We start from the raw sequence: 20,600 nt of genomic DNA on the forward strand, positions 1-20,600 counted from the left end.
AAATAATAGTCTAAATTAATAAATTCTTTATGATATTTTATGGGTATCTAATTCAACCACGTTGCCACCAGATGACCTGCAACCTTGGAAACAAACTTGTGGACCAACACATTTCTCTCAAAATCCTAGGATTCTACACTCTAGCTTATGCCCATAATATAATTTTATTAATAAAATTATATATATATATATATAAATAATATTATAATATAATAAAAATAATTTTAAATTAATAATAAATTATCTATATATTAATTTTATATACTTAATAAATATACAAATGATTAAAACTAATTAACTTAAAATTCAATCAAGTGATTAATATGAAATCATAATCGTAATAATCATATTGATATCAGGTAAACTCATTTAAAATATTAATTATTATATCATACTAACGCCACTTAATCCAATTGAATTAATTAGTTAACTATGAACCAACTCTTTAACTTGGTATACACTTATTAATCTTTGAAATGTTATAATCCAAGTAGTTCAGATAAGATTCATGATTATAAATTAAAAATTTGAAATGTTAACTTTAGTTAGGGGATATAGTTTCTGTAAAAACCTTAATTACCTTATTAATCATAATAATAATGAATCTTAATGGTTTCAAGGCACAACTCTGCCCTTAGAAGGCTTATCTCTATCTACGGAGAGCACGCCGAGGCACACATTTTCAACCTTTAGTCTTCCATTTGCACACTCTCTCCGCAGCATCAATGGCGGCACTCATTGCTTGATCAATTTCAGTCCTTTGTTTGAATCTCACACAACCGTCCCTCCACAGGTAAAGTCTTTTTAATCTAATCTTATCTTATCTTCTTTCAGAGATTTCAGGAGACAGTTGAAAAATGTGTGTGACTTACTTGGTGACTGCTTCCTTCCAAGTTTGAATCAGCCGTTGTGAAGATGAGAGTTGCGGTGGTAGGCGGTGGAATTAGTGGACTTGTTTCAGCTTACGTTCTTGCAAAAGCAGGCGTTCAGGTGGTGCTTTATGAGAAGGAACATTGCCTTGGAGGCCATGCCAAGACTGTCACTTGCGATGCTGTTGATTTAGACCTTGGTTTCATGGTCTTCAATCGTGTAAGTTCTTCTTTCTCCTTTCTTTCTTTCTGCAAGCTTCACAGTACGAAAATGGCAGAAATGAATACACAAGACAACATTCAAGAAGGAAAAAAAAAAATTAAAATTTCAAAATATTATTTCTTGTGAAAGCATAAGTTCTTCTTCTTCTTCTTCTTCCACTGAATATTTAATTGTTGGGTGATTCTTGATTAGTCATATCATTATCAGATTAACACTATTATTAATAACTCTTTTCTTTTATTTTATTACTAACTTCATTTTCAGTGAGATTAAAATAATAATCAAGTAGAAGATTTAAAACCCCATAAAATAATTTTATATCAAATTCTATCATTTTAATGTTATACCAATTAACATCAAAATTTTTTTTACTAGCCTCATTAGTGTATTTTATTAAAGTCAATTTCTCAAAATCATTATCGACATCAACTCCAATATTCCATAATATACTCAAAAATAATCCAGTTTAGTTTAGGGTTAGTTTAAAATTATAATAATACCTAACTTAAAATCATTTAAATTGGGATATTTTATTATATATTGGATGTGAGAAAAAACAAATCTGTCAAATTGGAACCAAACTAAAATTCTAACTCGAATTTACCTAGAATCCACCTTAGGTTCTTCATTCTTTTCTTTTGAAAAAGAATGAAAGCAAAAGTGTTGGAAGAAACGGGGATACATGCAAGTAGAAAGAAAGCCAATTGTGAGTGTTGTCGTATTCTTCCTGGGAATTAACGAGTGGGGTATTATAGTAATTTCGTATGGAGTTGATTATTGGTGAGGCTGTACGTAATAACGTGAGTCGGTGCTGTCGTTGCCCATCCCCTCTTCTCAGCCTTCGATTTGTAGGGATAACAAGTGAACGTCTTCTGTGTCTCACCGCTCTCAATCCAAATCATGTCAAATAATTATTAAAAAATATTATTTTATTAATAAATTATGAATTTAATTTATAAATTTGAGTTAAAAATTTAAATAAAATTTTAAACTTTAAACTATATTGAACTTTAGTTATTTTTAAATTTAATTTGACGAATTTGAGTCCTTTTATTTTTTATTTAAACTGAATTCTAATAGAAAGTATTTGGGTTTGACTCGTTTTGTATCCACCCTTAATGGGAAGAGTTTTACACTAAATTTTGATGCTAGTTTTGTTAAACCTGTTAAAGAGTTTGGCTAATATTTCACACATACTAATTCTATCAAATATATGATTGAATTGAATTTGAATGATATGATAAAAATTCACCTAATAATATGTTACTACACCAATTAACATGTATAAGTGAGTAAATTTTGGTTATACACGTAATTTTTTTTTCCCAAACTAGCCTCAAGTGAACCAAAATTAGGAAAATCTTAAAGGGATGTCATAGATATTAAAAGCGTAGGTTGGTAAGAGTTGTTAAATTGTAAAGGCGTTTTATGATTATACTAGGGAGAGAGAGAGAGAGAGAGAGAGAGAGAGAGAGAGAGAGAGAGAGATAAACAGATTGACCTTTTACATTAAAATAAACCCAACTTTTAAGGTCCGAGTTCGTTTTATTCTGAGCTTATATTCAAGCTCAAAGATTGGGAGATCACAATAAACACTTACTAAGGTTAATCATAAAATAAGTGTACATAATTTTGTCTTTGTCTCTCTCTAGCCACCCTTAAATTAAATTACTAGCCCATCATTTTTTTTTAATTTCAAACCACTTAAAGAAACTTCCTTTTGCACTGTAATTTGATTGTTTTGTCTTGTGCTTATCATCTCAATCTCATCACATTCACAGGTAACTATTTCCAAATAGTTACGTCATCACGTTTGTCTAATTTGATTGTTAATTACTGAGTGTTGGGGATATGGGACACAGGTAACATATCCAAATATGATGGAGTTTTTCGACAGTCTTGGAGTTGATATGGAGATTTCAGATATGTCATTCTCAGTCAGCTTAGATAAAGGCCTAGGCTGCGAATGGGGTAGCAGAAATGGTCTCTCCAGCTTGTTTGCTCAGAAGAAGAACCTATTCAATCCATACTTCTGGCAAATGATTCACGAGATTGTCAAGTTTAAGAATGATGTTCTCAGGTCACTTACAATTTTTTCTGCAGCTTTCTTCTACCAAGCTTACATTATTACCTTTTTCTGCTCAAACTTTTCTCTTACAAATTGCAGTTATGTTGAAGAGCTCGAAAACAATCCGGACCTTGATCGCAATGAGACCTTGGGGCAGTTCATGAAGTCGCGGGGCTACTCTGAGTTATTTCAGAAGGCTTATCTTGTGAGACTGCTGAAGCATTTTATTTTCTCATATGCATGCTCTTTGCTATTTTTGTTATATAAAGTATTATAATTCTGCAATTTTATAGATTCCCATATGTGGTTCAATATGGTCCTGTCCCTCTGACGGAGTGTTGAGCTTCTCAGCTTTCTCTGTTCTTTCATTTTGCCGTAATCATCATCTACTTCAGCTCTTCGGCCGCCCACAATGGCTTACTGTCAGATGGCGTTCACATACTTATGTCAACAAGGTATCTCTTGTCAGTATAATCTATACTTTCTTTCCAAGAATCCTCAACTTGAGGTACTGCCAATGTTAAATTCAGGTCAAGGAACAACTTGAGAGCTGGGGTTGTCGAATAAGAACTGATTGTGAGGTGTGTTCTGTTGTGTCAGCTGATGAAGGTTAGTTATTCAATTCACCGTAAAAATTTCTATCACAATGTAATATCTTGGTTAATAGCCCCATATGGGACTCAATGTACTTATTGAGTTTGTTCAAGATGGCATCTAGAGTGGCACAAAGTCCTTGTTGAGGTCTGCTCCAATATTGTTCAAGAGAATATCTAAAGTGGCTTCTAATCCATTTATGGAGCTCTCTTTTGCTTTGTCGACAAGAGATGATATAAGATTTGCCTAGAAGGGTCCTAATACTATTTGTAGGATCTTTGTCCGATAGGACGGTTCATTGTCAAAATAGTGTCTGCTTTGAATAAACTCTATTATGATTTCGTTTTAAGTTTTACAATCTAAAACACAATTTGACAATTAAGATTTTACATACTATTTAACTAGTTTTGTCTTATCATCCAAACGATGTGAGATGCTCAAATTTTTCAACATTTCTTCCATACTTTATTGATACAAGATTTGCGTAAGAATGCTACACAAAGATTTAAGAAAGTGAATATGTTACCTGGGCTCATTTTTCTGAATACTTGAATGTATTTTTCAGGTTGCAGTGTAGTATGTAGAAATGGTTCTCAAGAATTGTATAATGGCTGCATAATTGCAGTTCATGCTCCGGATGCTCTGAGAATGCTCAGAAGCCAAGCTACATTCGATGAAACCAGAGTACTTGGTGCATTCCAGTATGTCTACAGGTACAATATCTTCCATTACCATCTGAAAATTTTCTTCTTTATTGTTTGAAGAATCCTTCAGAAAAGGTGAACTGCTGAAAGTGATATAAAGATAGCCAACTCTTTTAATCTATTGGCAGTGATATTTACCTTCATCGTGACAAAAGTTTTATGCCCCAAAACCCAGCAGCATGGAGTGCTTGGAACTTTCTTGGAAGTACAGACAGAAAAGTCTGCCTAACTTACTGGCTCAATGTGCTTCAGGTAAATTGAGATGGCAGAAGTTTATGGTTTTAGATAACAGTCACTTTGTGTAATATTGCCAATGAATCACCTTGCAGAACCTTGGTGAAACCACTTTACCTTTTCTTGTAACACTCAATCCGGAACTTAGGCCAGAGCATACGTTGCTTAAATGGACGACTGGTCATCCAGTCCCATCTGTTGCTGCATCAAAAGCTTCACTTGAGCTCGATTGTATTCAGGGAAAGAGAGGAATTTGGTTTTGCGGAGCTTATCAGGGTAAGCATTTTAGCTCACGGAAGAACTAGTTAGCTCCATTGATACAGATCATCATCTCAGTAATTTGCTCTACTTATTATTTCAGGTTATGGCTTCCATGAGGATGGACTGAAGGTAGCAATTAGTGACCATAAAATTATTCCTTTCAGATTTGTTTTTCAGTAATGTATTGATAAATATTAAATATTAGAATCTATCAACTTGGTCATGACTATGGATTACAAGTGAAAATGCTTCTTTGCAGGCAGGCTTGAGTGCTGCACATGGAGTGCTGCGAAAACCTTGTGAAATTTTGTGCAACCCGAAACACATGGTACCATCACTGATGGAAACAGGAGCCCGAATTTTTGTTGCTAGATTTCTAGGACATTATATCTCTACTGGCACTTTGATGTGAGTTCATTTCTATCTTATTATAATTGTGTGCGTGCACACACACATGCACACACGTACTCACGCACTCACATATATTTTTGTGTAATCTAGGGAACAATCTGATATATCTGTACAGTAATCTTCTTGTTTTACTATAATAGAAGTAATATGAAGTTACTGATCCAGTATGTTTTTTTATCCCAGTTTACTGGAGGAAGGAGGCACAATATATACTTTTGAGGGAACTAAGAAAAGCTGTCATCTGAAAACTATTTTGAGAGTTCATAATCCCCAGTTTTACTGGAAGGTATACTCTCAACCTAACTTTGACATGTTTAGAAAGAAACTTGTAATATACTATTTAAACAATCTTGTTTTATTATACCTAAGTAATATAAGATGCCTATACATATCCAATATCTCTACAAAACTTGGGAATATAAGACATGAGGGATGCAATATGTTGATAGATAACTGTAATGTATAAAATTGTCACAACTGCTAAAGATCCTAATTGTTGGCAGGTTATGACACAAGCTGATTTAGGCCTTGCAGATTCATATATCAATGGAGATTTTTCATTTGTGGATAAAGAAGAAGGTCTTCTAAATCTATTTATGGTAAGATATTGAATGAGATCCGAAAACAAATCATGTTGTTTGTATCTACCAGCAAAAACTTTTCCCTTGTTGATTCTGTTTCAGATTCTTATTGCCAACAGAGATCTTGATTCTTCTGTCTCCAAATTGAAGCAGAAAAGGTGCATTCTCATTGGTGAAGTTCTGGAATCTGATATTATTATCATTATTAGTTTTTCTTATTGCATTCAGAATTTCACTCCATTGGCTTCAGGGGTTGGTGGTCACCAATGTTATTGACAGCTGGTATAGCATCTGCAAAGTATTTCTTTCGCCATGTTTCTAGACAAAATACTCTTACACAAGCTCGTAGAAATATATCTCGTCACTATGATCTGGTAATTTCTTTCACCACTTATGCTCAAGATATTGTTTGTTTTGGACAAAGTGCCCACTTTCTGAAGGTTCCAAGGTGTTACATTACCCTTTAAGGGACTTTGGGTCCTTGCCTTCACCCCTTTCCTTTAAAGGACTTGGGGAGTTAGGGTCTTCAGGGAACTCATCTAGGGTTGTTACATTCACCCTTTTAGGGACTAAGAATCCTAATCGAACTCATCCAAGGGTGTTACATTTATCCCTTAAACTCAGGCTTCTCATAGAACTTATCCAAGGATGTTACATTTAGATCCTACCAGAGGTTTGGGCTTACACCAAGACTCCTCATAGGACTTATCCAAGGGTGTTACATTTAGATCCTACTTGAGGTTTGGGGTTGCACCAAAAGGTGTATTGACAGTTTAAAAATTTGCGTGCTATTTAACCACTATTATGTTATTATTCCTAAATTATGTAAGATATTTATATATGTCCAACATCTTTCTCATGCATTGTCAATGTGAAATTTGCCTAGGAGTAATACAATTATACTAGAGAAGTTATTAATGCAGTTATATTTTGTCGAAACTGACTGCTTTTCACTTGTGTTTGTAGAGCAATGAACTTTTTGCGCTGTTCTTGGACGAATCAATGGCTTACTCATGTGCTGTATTTAAGGTGGTGGTTCTATGCTCTCTCCTACTTCATACTAAGAATTGATCTCCTTTAGAGCTACACACTAATTTATGCATCGAAATTTTTGTATAGAGTGAGGATGAAGACCTGAAAGTGGCGCAAATGAGAAAAATTTCTCTTCTGATTGAGAAAGTGGGTCTACTTAACTAAAATTGTCTAAAATCTTAATACTATGATGATCATGATTTTCACATTCATTCTTTCAGGCAAGAGTTAGTAAAGAGCATCGAGTTCTAGAAATTGGTTGTGGATGGGGAACCTTAGCCATTGAAATTGTTAAACGAACGGGATGCAAATACGCAGGTGTTACTCTTTCTGAGGAGCAACTCAAGTATGCTGAAATGAAAGTTAAGGAAGCTGGCCTTCAGGTAACTGAAATATTAGTTTTCCAAAACTAAAGGTAGTTTTGATTTGAGTCGAGTCAAGCCTAGGGTTGGGTCTAGCTCAAGCTCATTCGAGCTAGTATATAGTATCACCAGAATGCTGCCTCTATCCGAAACTACTAATGTCCTGAAGCCAAATCACCTTGTTCATAAGTTTTTCCTTTCTGCTTTCAGGATCATATCAGATTTTACCTCTGTGACTATCGCCAGTTGCCTAAAACCAGCAAATATGACAGAATTATTTCTTGGTAACTTCTTCTATCACCAAGTTTTTCCAAATAGAATATAATGGTTATTAGCCTTCATGCCTTTTTTTTTCAGTGAGATGATTGAAGCTGTAGGCCATGAATTCATGGAGGAATTTTTCGGCTGCTGCGAATCAGTCCTCGCGGACAACGGGCTTCTTGTTCTACAGGTAACATTGATTGTAACTTCCTGGTTGTAAATTCAGTGCTAAAAGCCTCTTCATCTTTTCTAGTTCATATCGATACCGGACGAGCGCTACAACGAGTATAGGCTGAGTTCAGACTTTATAAAGGAATACATTTTTCCTGGTGGATGCCTGCCTTCATTAAGTAGAATAACATCAGCCATGGCTTCTGCATCCAGACTCTGGTATATATAAACTATAATCACCAGTTATAATTTCATATATAGCCCTATTTTTCCAGAGCTAACTTCTTTTTTTGCAGTGTGGAGCATGGGGAAAATATTGGAATCCATTATTACCAAACACTCCGATGTTGGAGAAAAAATTTCATGGAAAAACAAAGGTACTGGGATCTTTTTGCACCTTTCTTGTGTAGTGTAACAAAAAATTGTGTTTTGATGATCTTGAATTCATTATTAGCAACATTCTTGCTCTGGGATTCAACGAGAAGTTCATTCGGACATGGGAGTATTATTTTGATTATTGTGCGGCTGGTTTCAAGTCTTACACACTGGGAAATTACCAGGTAACTTAAGGCAATACAAAACTTACTCATTTAGAATAAAATTGATATAAACTAATGTGTTAGCATGTGATTCGATGAAAATATAGATTGTATTTTCACGTCCTGGGAACACATCAGCATTTTGCAATCCTTATGAAGCATTTCCTTCGGCATGTTGAAGGGAGACCAGAGGCCATATATACTTTCTTATTCAAAACATATCAGATTATTGCAGGATTATTTATAATAATTAGTGTGTTTTGGCTTCTTCCATTTGATTTTGTGATTAGATTGTGATATTCATTTCTTGACGGGGCAATTAGTTCCACGTTTATACACAATATTGAAAAAGAAAATAAAGCAATTTATTATTGAAAATTTTGTGTTTTAAGTTGTAACGTGTGTTGAAAAGCACTAATAAACCACAGAATGATTTGAAAACAAGTCTTTTTTTTCGTGTTTGTAGTGTGAAGTCTGATCATGCTAAAGAAAATATTTGTAAAGTTAGAGTCATTGCAAGACGTAACCCCTTTGTAGGATTTATTTGTAATTAGCGGTAAATTTGATTCGAACTGATTTTGATCAAATTCACAACTTAGCTTAAATTGTAACTTGGCTTGAAATAAAGACATCTATTCATCTAATGATACTGTTTATTTCATTGACAATATTGTTCATTTTTTGTTAACTCTTCAATAACATTATACATCAATTCAAACAAATTTGACCTTGATTCAGATATTATGGTTTCAATATGAGTTTAAGGTGACTTAGGTTTAGTCCAATTTGGATTGAATTCACCTCTATTTGTAATTATGCTATTCTTAGGTTCTATAAGTTTGTAGTTATATCTCCAATCCTAAAATTATAATTACGCTATTGTTAGGTTATATAAATTTTGGTTATATCTCTAATCCTAAAATTAATAATAAACCTAGTACTACCGTAGACATAAACGTGTTCTATATGTATGACTTTAATTTTTAGTACCTTTTGGCCCTAAATGATTATGAATTAGCACGATAATGCATGAAGAATTAATAACCCTAATCATAAATGCATTTCTAATAAATTCATACAAACTAGAAAGCCAAACATATATGTATATGTATATTTGCATTTGGGCAAATCAAAATTTCTTTAAAATCTTGTTTTTATTGCAAAGAAACTTTCAGCTTTTGAAATTCATGAATCCGCCTTCAATTTTTCTGGCCCTAAAACAAAACAAGATTCCTAAGTGGAAAATTGATAGGGACCTCAACTAATAGCAACATCAAACGCAGGAAATTGGAATTGGCTTTCTTCATCAGCACGTTGTTGCCGACAATGGTAGCCGCCAGCAGTCTTTCCTCACTGGTAGGAACTAGAATGGAAGATACAAAACTTGTTCCATTTCAATAGTCCAACGTCAAAACATTGAAGCTTCTAAACTTTCTTCTCAACCGTCCAATTTTACCTCTATTATGTCATGTTTCCCCTGCTTAATGTGCAAGTTTCCAACCAAGTTCCTAGAAGTCGATGTCAAAAGTCTTACATTAACATTAAACATCAATTGAGAATCTTTGGTCAATATAATTTTTTTTTTTATTTACTAAACGTTTTTTAAGGATAAAACTATAATACCATCAAAGTCAAAAGTAATAACAACTGATCACTTGAATGGTTTATTATATACAGATTTAGACAATATCAACAATGAGATTATTTATGTGCTCCCTTAAAACCTTTGTAGGGATGATGCCGCCATTTGTCCTTGGGGATCATGGGACGATTCCCAAAAATCCTCACATGACAGGATATATCTTATGGTTTAAGTGGTAGGATATCACATCACAAGAAAACTAATACACAATAAAATGTCTTTTAAAAAATATTTTAAATAATAAAATATTTAGAATCTCCAAATGAAACGATTTGAATTTGAAACTCGTTGATTATATATCAAGATCAAATCTTTTATTTACTTATAAGGTTGTTTCATCAATTTAATATAATTAGTTCACTCTAATAGATAATTAGGCTTCAATAAGGTCTTTTTATTTAAGAAAAACACAAAAACAATAGAATAAATGTTGACAAATGATGCCAAATCAGAAGCGATAGCCACTAAAATCCCAGATCTAGATTTTTTTCAAAACAAATGGGGACCGTAAAGTAACATACGTCTTCAGAATGAACATGAACTACAATTCAAGCCACCAGAATTAATGTGTGGCTCTTAAAGCTTCACACAACTCTCTCTCTCCCTCTCAGTCTACCAATAAAAACCTGGGGCTCTCAAATTTCACAAACAGAAACCAGACCTTCTAAAACTTTCATTGTTCGCCAGACTTGGCTTCAAGCTCAACTGTTCTTGCACGTAAGCTTTGTTTAGTGTTTTGCAATGGCTACTACTACTATATGCACTACTGGGTTTAAGGGAGGTTTAGCTTCATCGTTCCATGGAAGCTGGGGAAGTTCAGTGAGCGGTGAAGATTATCCCATGTTGGTTAAGTCAGTGCCGAATGTTCGAATGGCAAAGCCAATTAAATCAGCGCCTGTGATGAAGAATGTTAACGAAGGGAAAGGTGTGTTTGCTCCTCTTGTTGTTGTCACTCGTCAAATTATTGGCAAGAAGCGGTTCAATCAGCTTAGAGGCAAAGCAATCGCTTTGCATTCTCAGGTATCTGCAGTTTCTGTTTTTCCGTTTTCCCTTCAAACTTTCTCGTATGATTTTCTATTCTATGATGTTTCAATTATTAGCCTTTTGTATTTCAATGAAATATATTCTTTCATATTTTTAGCCATGGTTCCTCCCTGGTACAGAAAGCTGTATTATGAAGTAGCTGAATCTTATTTTATGTTAAATGTTGGCAGGTGATTACAGAATTTTGCAAATCAATAGGAGCTGATGCAAAACAAAGGCAAGGACTGATTCGTTTGGCCAAAAAAAACGGAGAGAGACTTGGCTTCCTTGCATGAAATATGCTTTTCAATTTATACTTCATTTCAAAAGCTGCCTGTTTACATGTAAACATACTTATTCTCTTCTAAAGTAATTTCCTAGAAACTGAATGTACGTAGAGTAGCTCTTATTATGCTCTTTCTTTATCCCTTCAGTTAAAAGGGTTTCTTTATTAGATTATTATTGAAATAACAATAAAAAAAAATTTACATATTTTATGAGGTCTAATGAAGCTCTGCTGTCAAATAAGCCAAATCCATAATAAGGATAATCACAGAGAGAAAATAAATTGCGTTGGCAACATTATCATATGTTTGAAGCAGCCAATTAAATCTCTGTAAAGAGTCACTAACCTGTAGGGGTGGATCTGAGCCCAAGCTCCACTTTCTGTTCGAACAAGCCAAACTCAAGCTCTAATTAGACAATATGGTTTGTGTTCAGCACTGTACCAACAACACTGTATCACCCTTTCAAAGATACTAGTCAAACAGCTCTGTGCATCAACTCAAACAAATTCATGCTCAAATTAAAGTAAACTAGGTATTATTTTCAAGCCAAACTCGAATAGGCCCTTGTTCGGCTCAAATTCACCCTGTTAGCCAGAAAAGAACTCTAAAATTTAAACAACACACCCACTATATGAAGACTAAATTTTGTGTACACGCAGGAGAAACAAAAATAATAATAATAATAAAAAAAAAAAAAAGACAAAAAAATCACAACATCATATATCAAAACAAGGAATATTATGCAATACATTACATCCAAAAAAGCATCTTGCGCAACATATTTAAATTATCAGCTGTTTTCGGTAAACAGAGCACAAAAAATACAGCAAAAGTTTCATTAGCTTTAGCCATAGAGTGGCAGCTTGGAACACGGGCCTCTGCGACAAAATCATCACAATGAGTTCATACGTTGTATCGACTTTTCACTGATCTTTCCCTTCTAGAATCATCCTGCAATAAAACACAACAAGAGATTGAAGAGTTTAGCATTGACAGAGAGAAAGGGGAAAAAAAAAAAAAAAAAGAAATTATGCAGAAATTTACATGGAAGCTGTAAGTGATCCTATCAGTGACATCAATGATCTCCTTCCACTTCTTTCCAATGCCCATCTACACAAGGTTCACAATAACACCAATTAAGAAAAGCCATTAACATTTGCTTTCATGCATGAAATAGGAAACAACAAAAGACATGTGCAAAGAACATTAAAGACATAGGTGACCTTGTTCATGCAAGCCTATTCCTTTGCAAGGAAAATATTCTTAATATATAAAAGTAAATCAACATAAAAGTGCCATCCAAACTAAGAAGTCATATATGTGAAACGGTAACTTTTTATAAATGCAGTGAAACCAACAAACTTTTCAATAAAATGGTCTAGCCTGCAAAACTGTCAAAAGAATTATAGTCTAGAGATGATCTCCACAAAAATGACCAAGATTGCAATAAAAATGTCACATTAAATTAATTCTAATGAAAGATCTCAACAAATAAAAAAAGGTGTAGACAATAAATACAGGAAAGAAACAAGATAAAAGAAGGTTTTACGAAACAAGTCAAACAGAAGTAAACGTTACCCCATTATGTGATCACTAGAAATTAAACAAACACATCAATTGTGAAACTATATACTCGCAGCCTCTTATAAAACATGACTTTTGCTTCTGAGAAATACTCTGTCAAGAAGTGACCCTTCCTCTTGACAGCAGAGTACTAATAACCTTATTGCTTGAATTAGATAGAAGGGCTACCTAACTCATCAATATATTAATAAGGACAGAAAATATATATATTAATGTTTCCATCAAAGTCTTAAAAGAATCTCCAATCAAGTCAAAACAGTTAATGTCCTAGTAAAGAGAAATTTTAGACATGGTAAAAAATAATTAATTTTTTAAGTTGTGAAGAGAGTATAATATTAGGTTAATTTCCATCATAAAAAAAATACTTTCTGGTTAAATTAGATAAGAGTACAAAAAACCATATTACTTGAATCAGAATCTTGATAAAAGTTTCAAACAGAAAGTAAATAACAGGATTAGTAGCCAAGAAAACAAAATTCATTAACAGGATTAAATCAGCCAAGTACAAGCAACACCAATAATTAAATATGTAAACATCCTAAGAACATTACCTGGGCAGCCTCATTTGCAGCCGTCTTGGTCCACAATGCAAGTTTGTCCTGCCTCTGGTGGCGTACACTTGCAACAACACCACAAATCTCATCTGCCTCATCAAATTGCTCTCCAATCAAAGCCATCATCTGCACAAAAGAAAACCAATTGAATTGATAACCTTAAAGCCACAATGAAAAGACCAACCCCAACAATTTGAATCAATCTCTACAAAATCGAAAATTGCCAGGCAGTTGAGAAACTTACAGTTTCCAGCCACATATTATCAAGGTTAGCCTTTCTGTTGCTGGTGACAGACCACTTTCCTCCGTTAGCACACTCGGGATCTTCCCATTTCGGTTCAATTCCAGCTTTGAACAAATGGAAATCAGCATTAATAGGCAATCTGCTGGGCTTGAATATCTGATCGTACAAACTGAAAAACAAAAGCGAAAAAGGAAACTTCTCAAGACAAAATAAATTAAAAAAAAAAAGTAAAAAGTAAAAGCTCAAGATACAACAAACAAGGAAAGCAAATTGATTTAAAACAAAAAAAATGCAAAATATTATTGAATAAGCTGAATGATACAAAATCCAAAACGATTATTAATATGTCAAAATCCTTGACATCAAACCAATTACAAAATCACAAAACTTGAACAAATCAAACAAAACCCATCTCATTAATTAAGCTACCGTGCATGAAGAGTGTGAGGGAGAGAAACGTTAGGGTTTGTACCACCAGAATTCTTCGACGGTGTCGAAAGTGTAAACCTTGCGAAGCGAGGTGCCCCAGGCGGCGCCTTGTTTGGGCTTGGATTGGTTGTCGAACCAAAACGTCCATTTTCTTTCTAATTTGTGCGGCTGATTGTCAGTCCCCGCCGCCGCTGTCGCAGTCGCCGCCTCACTTGTGGCCATTTTTCTTGCCTTTCTTCAGATTAACCACCAATGGCAATAAATATCATGAGCGATAATGTTCGTTCTTTACTTGGTTCCAATAAGGAGCCCTTTTGATGGGCTTCTCTTGTTAAAAGGCCAGTAAGCAGCGAGCGACTCAGGATTGTGATAATCAAAGGCCGAAGGACTATTCCCACCCATTCTCAAGTTTCCTCCATTTAATTTTGATAATCTTAAATATCCGCTCATGAGTAGTTAAAACTAATGAAACTTTAACCTCTTAAAATTTTATCTCTTTTTATCCCCCTAAACTTAAAAAACTAAAAGTTTCTTCCAACCTAAGTTCTAAAAAATGACAATTTCACCATAAAATTTCGTTTTGAAATCTCTAACATCATCTTCGACTTCATTGCCGGTAGCCTCTCCCTCCAGCAATCTCTCTCCTCTCATTTAGACATCTGATCGATGTCAAATGAGCAGTAGAAAACGAAGAACTTCGTTAGAAAATATAAAGTTTTTCCTAACGAAGTCACATAATTGAATGATCAATTTAAATCGAATCGAATCAAATCATGTAATATCTGAGCTAAACTTAAGTCAAAGGATGTTTAAGCTCGGTTCAATTTGTATCCATCCCTAATTGTATGCCTAGTTTAGTTTAAAATAATATATCAATCTATATTGTTATTTTTACCAATAGATATCGTATTATATAATACGTGTATTATATTATATCAATTTTTGATACATCTTAAAATATGTATCGTATTGTATAATACTAATACTCATACTTTTATTAACTTTATATTCAATATGAGTTTATTCAAATTTGAATTGATTTAAACTCGGTTAATTTTATAACATAAATTAATCTTTTTTTTTTTAACTAAAAACTTTTATTTGAAATAAATTACCCTTTTTCCGTATCCAATTAATAGTTACTTTTATATCTAATCGGGGCTTGAACTTCACACTAAACTTAAAAAAAAAAAAAAAAAAATTGGAATTTATAAATACTGTACACTAAATGAATTAAAAATTTAATCTTAATGGGTAGATAATGAGTTTGGATGTTATGCCCCTTAAGTACCAAAATCATTTTTATTTGTAAGGGTAATTCTGTCTTTGACATATTATTTTATGTAAAATTAACGAATTAATATTATCTTATTTTCTTTGCTTTCTTGATTTCTTCAGCAAGCTTCTTAATCTGAAAATCAATAATCTGTCCTACTAAGAATCTGATCTGACTGTCAAGATTTCGTATCTCTCTCTATTTTATGTATCTTCTCATTTCGCAAAAATCAAATGGCATCATTGGCAACCAATTTTACCGCCTTTTCTCTTCCTGTCCCAGCTGGCCTTCGCCTTCTCCTTTGTTAATCTTTTCTTGATCTCAAAAACCCTTCTCTTTTTTAATCTAAACTTTGGTTTTCTCCGACCAAAGACATAGAATCTTGATTTTTATTTCCTAATTATCTCCCTCCCCATTGCCTCCCTTAGCAAGTTATTCTTTTTCTTGACATTCTCAGGCTGCCGCGCTTTCAAATTCTCTTTTTTTATGCAAATCAGCTTCACTTTTTCCTCCTCTGGGTACTCATTATTATCACTGTCTTTCGTGAAACTTGCGATGCTTTTATCGTTAACGAGAGTTATTCTTTTCTTTTTTGTGGGAATTTCTTTTCTTGTGGAATATTCTGTGGTTGGGAAAGGGATTGTAGCTCCCCTTGGTGGGGAGGCTTATAATTTGTTAGGCCAATTGACTCTTATTTGTGCTGCTGCTTGTTTGGTTTTGTTTATGAGGCCAACTGCATTCTTTGCCGAGTATTTCTTGTCTTGTGGGTTGATTTTTTAAGGCACTTGGTTGTTACAAACTGAATTCTCTTTGTACACAGATACATTTGCTTTCAAAGGTTGTCGAAAGATTTCTCTATCTACTGCTAAAGATTTTATTGATAGTCAGGAGGATGGTTTTAGGGGAGGCAATGATTAATCTGTTGTTTGTTGCGCATGCAATTATGGTGTTTATTGGAAGCATTGGGTTGTTCGGATTGTTGTCAAGTCATAAGAATTTGAGGCATGCAGAGGCAAGTGGCCCATGGCTAGCGCAGCTTGAATCCGATAGCTCTTTGATGCTTCCTGTTCCTGAATTTGAGCTGGAATGAGGTATATGTTATGTTTCTTTTTTCCTTCTCACATTTGTTTGTACAAAGAGTTCACTCAATGTTCGTTAATTATTTTGTTCTATCTTTACCTGTCTGAGTTTGTTTATTTTTGTAGATAGTAAGCATTTACCATTGTTTGATGATTAGTGTTGATAATGCTTAAGATTACTTGTTATGTTACTGATTTTTTGAACTAACTGAGTTGCTCTCATACAATGTATATTTTTATTTTTTTATTATTTTTTGAGGGATGTTATGATTTTAGAAATCTTATAAAAAGTTAAGTGTGAGATATGCTGCATGCTGATGTTGGCAATAAACATCCCAGCTTTTTGCTTGAATTAATGCTTCGAGTACAATCATGGTGAAAGATTTTCTTTTAAGAGTTCGTGTGTGTGCCTGTAATTGATTTACCTTTGTGAAACAGCCAAGGCGAGGACGACCATATCTCCCCAAGGCTTTGTTGTTCTTCCTAGTTTACATTGTTATCATATCTGAAACCACACCTTTTTTGTTTAACTTTAACTGTTTGGTTTAACCTATCGCTACCAGGTCAAACATCAAGGAATTATAATTAGGGAACAGAAAACAAGTCTTACACACTGGGAAATTACCAGGTAACTTAAGGCAATACAAAACTTACTCATTTAGAATAAAATTGATATAAACTAATGTGTTAGCATGTGATTCGATGAAAATATAGATTGTATTTTCACGTCCTGGGAACACATCAGCATTTTGCAATCCTTATGAAGCATTTCCTTCGGCATGTTGAAGGGAGACCAGAGGCCATATATACTTTCTTATTCAAAACATATCAGATTATTGCAGGATTATTTATAATAATTAGTGTGTTTTGGCTTCTTCCATTTGATTTTGTGATTAGATTGTGATATTCATTTCTTGACGGGGCAATTAGTTCCACGTTTATACACAATATTGAAAAAGAAAATAAATCAATTTATTATTGAAAATTTTGTGTTTTAAGTTGTAACGTGTGTTGAAATGCACTAATAAACCACAGAATGATTTGAAAACAAGTCTTTTTTTTCGTGTTTGTAGTGTGAAGTCTGATCATGCTAAAGAAAATATTTGTAAAGTTAGAGTCATTGCAAGACGTAACCCCTTTGTAGGATTTATTTGTAATTAGCGATAAATTTGATTCGAACTGATTTTGATCAAATTCACAACTTAGCTTAAATTGTAACTTGGCTTGAAATAAAGACATCTATTCATCTAATAATACTGTTTATTTCATTGACAATATTGTTCATTTTTTGTTAACTCTTCAATAACATTATACATCAATTCAAACAAATTTTACCTTGATTCAGATATTATGGTTTCAATATGAGTTTAAGGTGACTTAGGTTTAGTCTAACTTAGATTGAATTCACCTCTATTTGTAATTATGTTATTCTTAGGTTCTATAAGTTTGTAGTTATATCTCTAATCCTAAAATTATAATTACGCTATTGTTAGGTTATATAAATTTTGGTTATATCTCTAATCCTAAAATTAATAATAAACCTAGTACGACCGTAGACATAAACGTGTTCTATATGTATGACTTTAATTTCTAGTATCTTTTGGCCCTGAATCATTATGAATTAGCACGATAATGCATGAAGAATTAATAACCCTAATCATAAATGCATTTCTAATAAATTCATACAAACTAGAAAGCCAAACATATATGTATATATATATTTGCATTTAGGCAAATCAAAATTTCTTTAAAATCTTGTTTTTATTGCAAAGAAACTTTCAGCTTTTGAAATTCATGAATCCGCCTTCAATTTTTCTGGCCCTAAAACAAAACAAGATTCCTAAGTGGAAAATGGATAGGGACCTCAACTAATAGCAACATCAAACGCAGGAAATTGGAATTGGCTTTCTTCATCAGCACGTTGTTGCCGACAATGGTAGCCGCCAGCAGTCTTTCCTCAATGGTAGGAACTAGAATGGAAGATACAAAACTTGTTCCATTTCAATAGTCCAACGTCAAAACATTGAAGCTTCTAAACTTTCTTCTCAACCGTCCAATTTTACCTCTATTATGTCATGTTTCCCCTGCTTAATGTGCAAGTTTCCAACCAAGTTCCTAGAAGTCGATGTCAAAAGTCTTACATTAACATTAAACATCAATCGAGAATCTTTGGTCAATATAATTTTTTTTTTATTTACTAAACGTTTTTTAAGGATAAAACTATAATACCATCAAAGTCAAAAGTAATAATAACTGATCACTTGAATGGTTTATTGTATACAGATTTAGACGATATCAACAATGAGATTATTTATGTGCTCCCTTAAAACCTTTGTAGGGATGATGCCGCCATTTGTCCTTGGGTTCATGGGACGATTCCCAAAAATCCTCACATGACAGGATTTATCTCATGGTTTAAGTGGTAGGATATCACATCACAAGAAAACTAATATACAATAAAATATCTTTTAAAAAATATTTTAAATAATAAAATATATAGAATCTCCAAATGAAACGATTTGAATTCAAAACTCGTTGATTATATATATCATATATCAAGATCAAATCTTTTATTTACTTACAAGGTTGTTTCACCAATTTAATATAATTAGTTCAACTCTAATAGATAATTAGACTTCAATAAGGTTTTTTTATTTAAGAAAAACATAAAAACAATAGAGTTAATGTTGACAAATGATGCCAAATCAGAAGCGATAGCCACTAAAATCCCAGATCTAGATTTTTTCCAAAACAAATGGGGACCGTAAAGTAACATACGTCTTCAGAATGAACATGAACTACAATTCAAGCCACCAGACTTAATGTGTGGCTCTTAAAGCTTCACACAACTCTCTCTCTCCCTCTCAGTCTACCAAGAAAAACCTGGGGCTCTCAAATTTCACAAACAGAAACCAGACCTTCTAAAACTTTCATTGTTCGCCAGACTTGGCTTCAAGCTCAACTGTTCTTGCACGTAAGCTTTGTTTAGTGTTTTGCAATGGCTACTACTACTATATGCACTACTGGGTTTAAGGGAGGTTTAGCTTCATCGTTCCATGGAAGCTGGGGAAGTTCAGTGAGCGGTGAAGATTATCCCATGCTGGTTAAGTCAGTGCCGAATGTTCGAATGGCAAAGCCAATTAAATCAGCGCCTGTGATGAAGAATGTTAATGAAGGGAAAGGTGTGTTTGCTCCTCTTGTTGTTGTCACTCGTCAAATTATTGGCAAGAAGCGGTTCAATCAGCTTAGAGGCAAAGCAATCGCTTTGCATTCTCAGGTATCTGCAGTTTCTGTTTTTCCGTTTTCCCTTCAAACTTTCTCGTATGATTTTCTATTCTATGATGTTTCAATTATTAGCCTTTTGTATTTCAATGAAATATATTCTTTCATATTTTTAGCCATGGTTCCTCCCTGGTACAGAAAGCTGTATTATGAAGTAGCTGAATCTTATTTTATGTTAAATGTTGGCAGGTGATTACAGAATTTTGCAAATCAATAGGAGCTGATGCAAAACAAAGGCAAGGACTGATTCGTTTGGCCAAAAAAAACGGAGAGAGACTTGGCTTCCTTGCATGAAATATGCTTTTCAATTTATACTTCATTTCAAAAGCTGCCTGTTTACATGTAAACATACTTATTCTCTTCTAAAGTAATTTCCTAGAAACTGAATGTACGTAGAGTAGCTCTTATTATGCTCTTTCTTTATCCCTTCAGTTAAAAGGGTTTCTTTATTAGATTATTATTGAAATAACAATAAAAAAAATTTACATATTTTATGAGGTCTAATGAAGCTCTGCTGTCAAATAAGCCAAATCGATAATAAGAATAATCACAGAGAGAAAATAAATTGCTTTGGCAACATTATCATATGGTTGAAGCAGCCAATTAAATCTCTGTAAAGAGTCACTAACCTGTAGGGGTGGATCTGAGCCCAAGCTCCACTTTCTATTCGAACAAGCCAAACTCAAGCTCTAATTAGACAATATGGTTTGTGTTCAGCACTGTACCAACAACACTGTATCACCCTTTCAAAGATACTAGTCAAACAGCTCTGTGCATCAACTCAAACAAATTCATGCTCAAATTAAAGTAAACTAGGTATTATTTTCAAGCCAAACTCGAATAGGCACTTGTTCGGCTCAAATTCACCCTGTTAGCCAGAAAAGAACTCT

General features: G+C 33.6%; 4 protein-coding genes and 1 long non-coding RNA gene across 7 annotated transcripts; 4 read left to right on the forward strand and 1 right to left on the reverse strand.

Moving 5' to 3' along the window:
- The first annotated feature begins 622 nt into the window (after positions 1–622).
- On the forward strand, positions 623–8,688 carry LOC123210418 (tuberculostearic acid methyltransferase UfaA1-like). 3 transcript variants are annotated; one of them, XM_044628760.1, is made up of 24 exons: positions 623–793; positions 895–1,089; positions 2,955–3,172; positions 3,260–3,365; positions 3,454–3,615; positions 3,691–3,769; positions 4,320–4,467; positions 4,587–4,710; positions 4,788–4,968; positions 5,054–5,082; positions 5,213–5,361; positions 5,548–5,650; positions 5,868–5,963; positions 6,048–6,103; positions 6,196–6,319; positions 6,912–6,974; positions 7,065–7,124; positions 7,199–7,360; positions 7,550–7,623; positions 7,697–7,790; positions 7,854–7,990; positions 8,068–8,148; positions 8,226–8,331; positions 8,418–8,688. In XM_044628760.1, exons 2-24 carry the CDS (start codon positions 916–918, stop codon positions 8,487–8,489), a joined length of 2,598 nt encoding a protein of 865 aa, XP_044484695.1. In that variant the 5' UTR covers positions 623–793; positions 895–915; the 3' UTR covers positions 8,490–8,688. The 3 variants fall into 3 exon arrangements, with proteins under 3 accessions (XP_044484695.1, XP_044484694.1, XP_044484696.1); XM_044628759.1 differs by having other exon boundaries at positions 640–793; positions 905–1,089; XM_044628761.1 differs by lacking the exons at positions 623–793; positions 895–1,089; positions 2,955–3,172; positions 3,260–3,365; positions 3,454–3,615 and having other exon boundaries at positions 4,637–4,710.
- A 1,863-nt stretch (positions 8,689–10,551) lies between these two features.
- LOC123212550 (protein PROTON GRADIENT REGULATION 5, chloroplastic-like) lies at positions 10,552–11,467 on the forward strand. Its single transcript, XM_044631727.1, has 2 exons — positions 10,552–10,972; positions 11,167–11,467. The coding sequence occupies exons 1-2, from the start codon at positions 10,694–10,696 to the stop codon at positions 11,269–11,271; spliced, it is 384 nt and encodes a 127-aa protein (XP_044487662.1). The 5' UTR covers positions 10,552–10,693; the 3' UTR covers positions 11,272–11,467.
- A 493-nt stretch (positions 11,468–11,960) lies between these two features.
- LOC123212549 (eukaryotic translation initiation factor-like) lies at positions 11,961–14,381 on the reverse strand. The gene is made up of 5 exons (XM_044631726.1): positions 14,117–14,381; positions 13,645–13,813; positions 13,398–13,526; positions 12,307–12,372; positions 11,961–12,213 (listed from the first exon to the last, which is right to left on the reverse strand). The coding sequence occupies exons 1-5, from the start codon at positions 14,293–14,295 to the stop codon at positions 12,166–12,168; spliced, it is 591 nt and encodes a 196-aa protein (XP_044487661.1). The 5' UTR covers positions 14,296–14,381; the 3' UTR covers positions 11,961–12,165.
- Positions 14,382–15,471: 1,090 nt separating this feature from the next.
- LOC123210151 lies at positions 15,472–17,308 on the forward strand. The gene is made up of 2 exons (XR_006501219.1): positions 15,472–17,056; positions 17,143–17,308. It is a non-coding gene; the product is annotated as an uncharacterized LOC123210151 (long non-coding RNA).
- Positions 17,309–19,277: 1,969 nt separating this feature from the next.
- LOC123210149 (protein PROTON GRADIENT REGULATION 5, chloroplastic-like) lies at positions 19,278–20,199 on the forward strand. Its single transcript, XM_044628374.1, has 2 exons — positions 19,278–19,705; positions 19,900–20,199. Exons 1-2 carry the CDS (start codon positions 19,427–19,429, stop codon positions 20,002–20,004), a joined length of 384 nt encoding a protein of 127 aa, XP_044484309.1. The 5' UTR covers positions 19,278–19,426; the 3' UTR covers positions 20,005–20,199.
- Positions 20,200–20,600: the final 401 nt, after the last annotated feature.

The sequence above is a fragment of the Mangifera indica genome, chromosome 3 (assembly GCF_011075055.1).
Source record: "Mangifera indica cultivar Alphonso chromosome 3, CATAS_Mindica_2.1, whole genome shotgun sequence".
NCBI classification, from domain to species: Eukaryota; Viridiplantae; Streptophyta; class Magnoliopsida; order Sapindales; family Anacardiaceae; genus Mangifera; species Mangifera indica.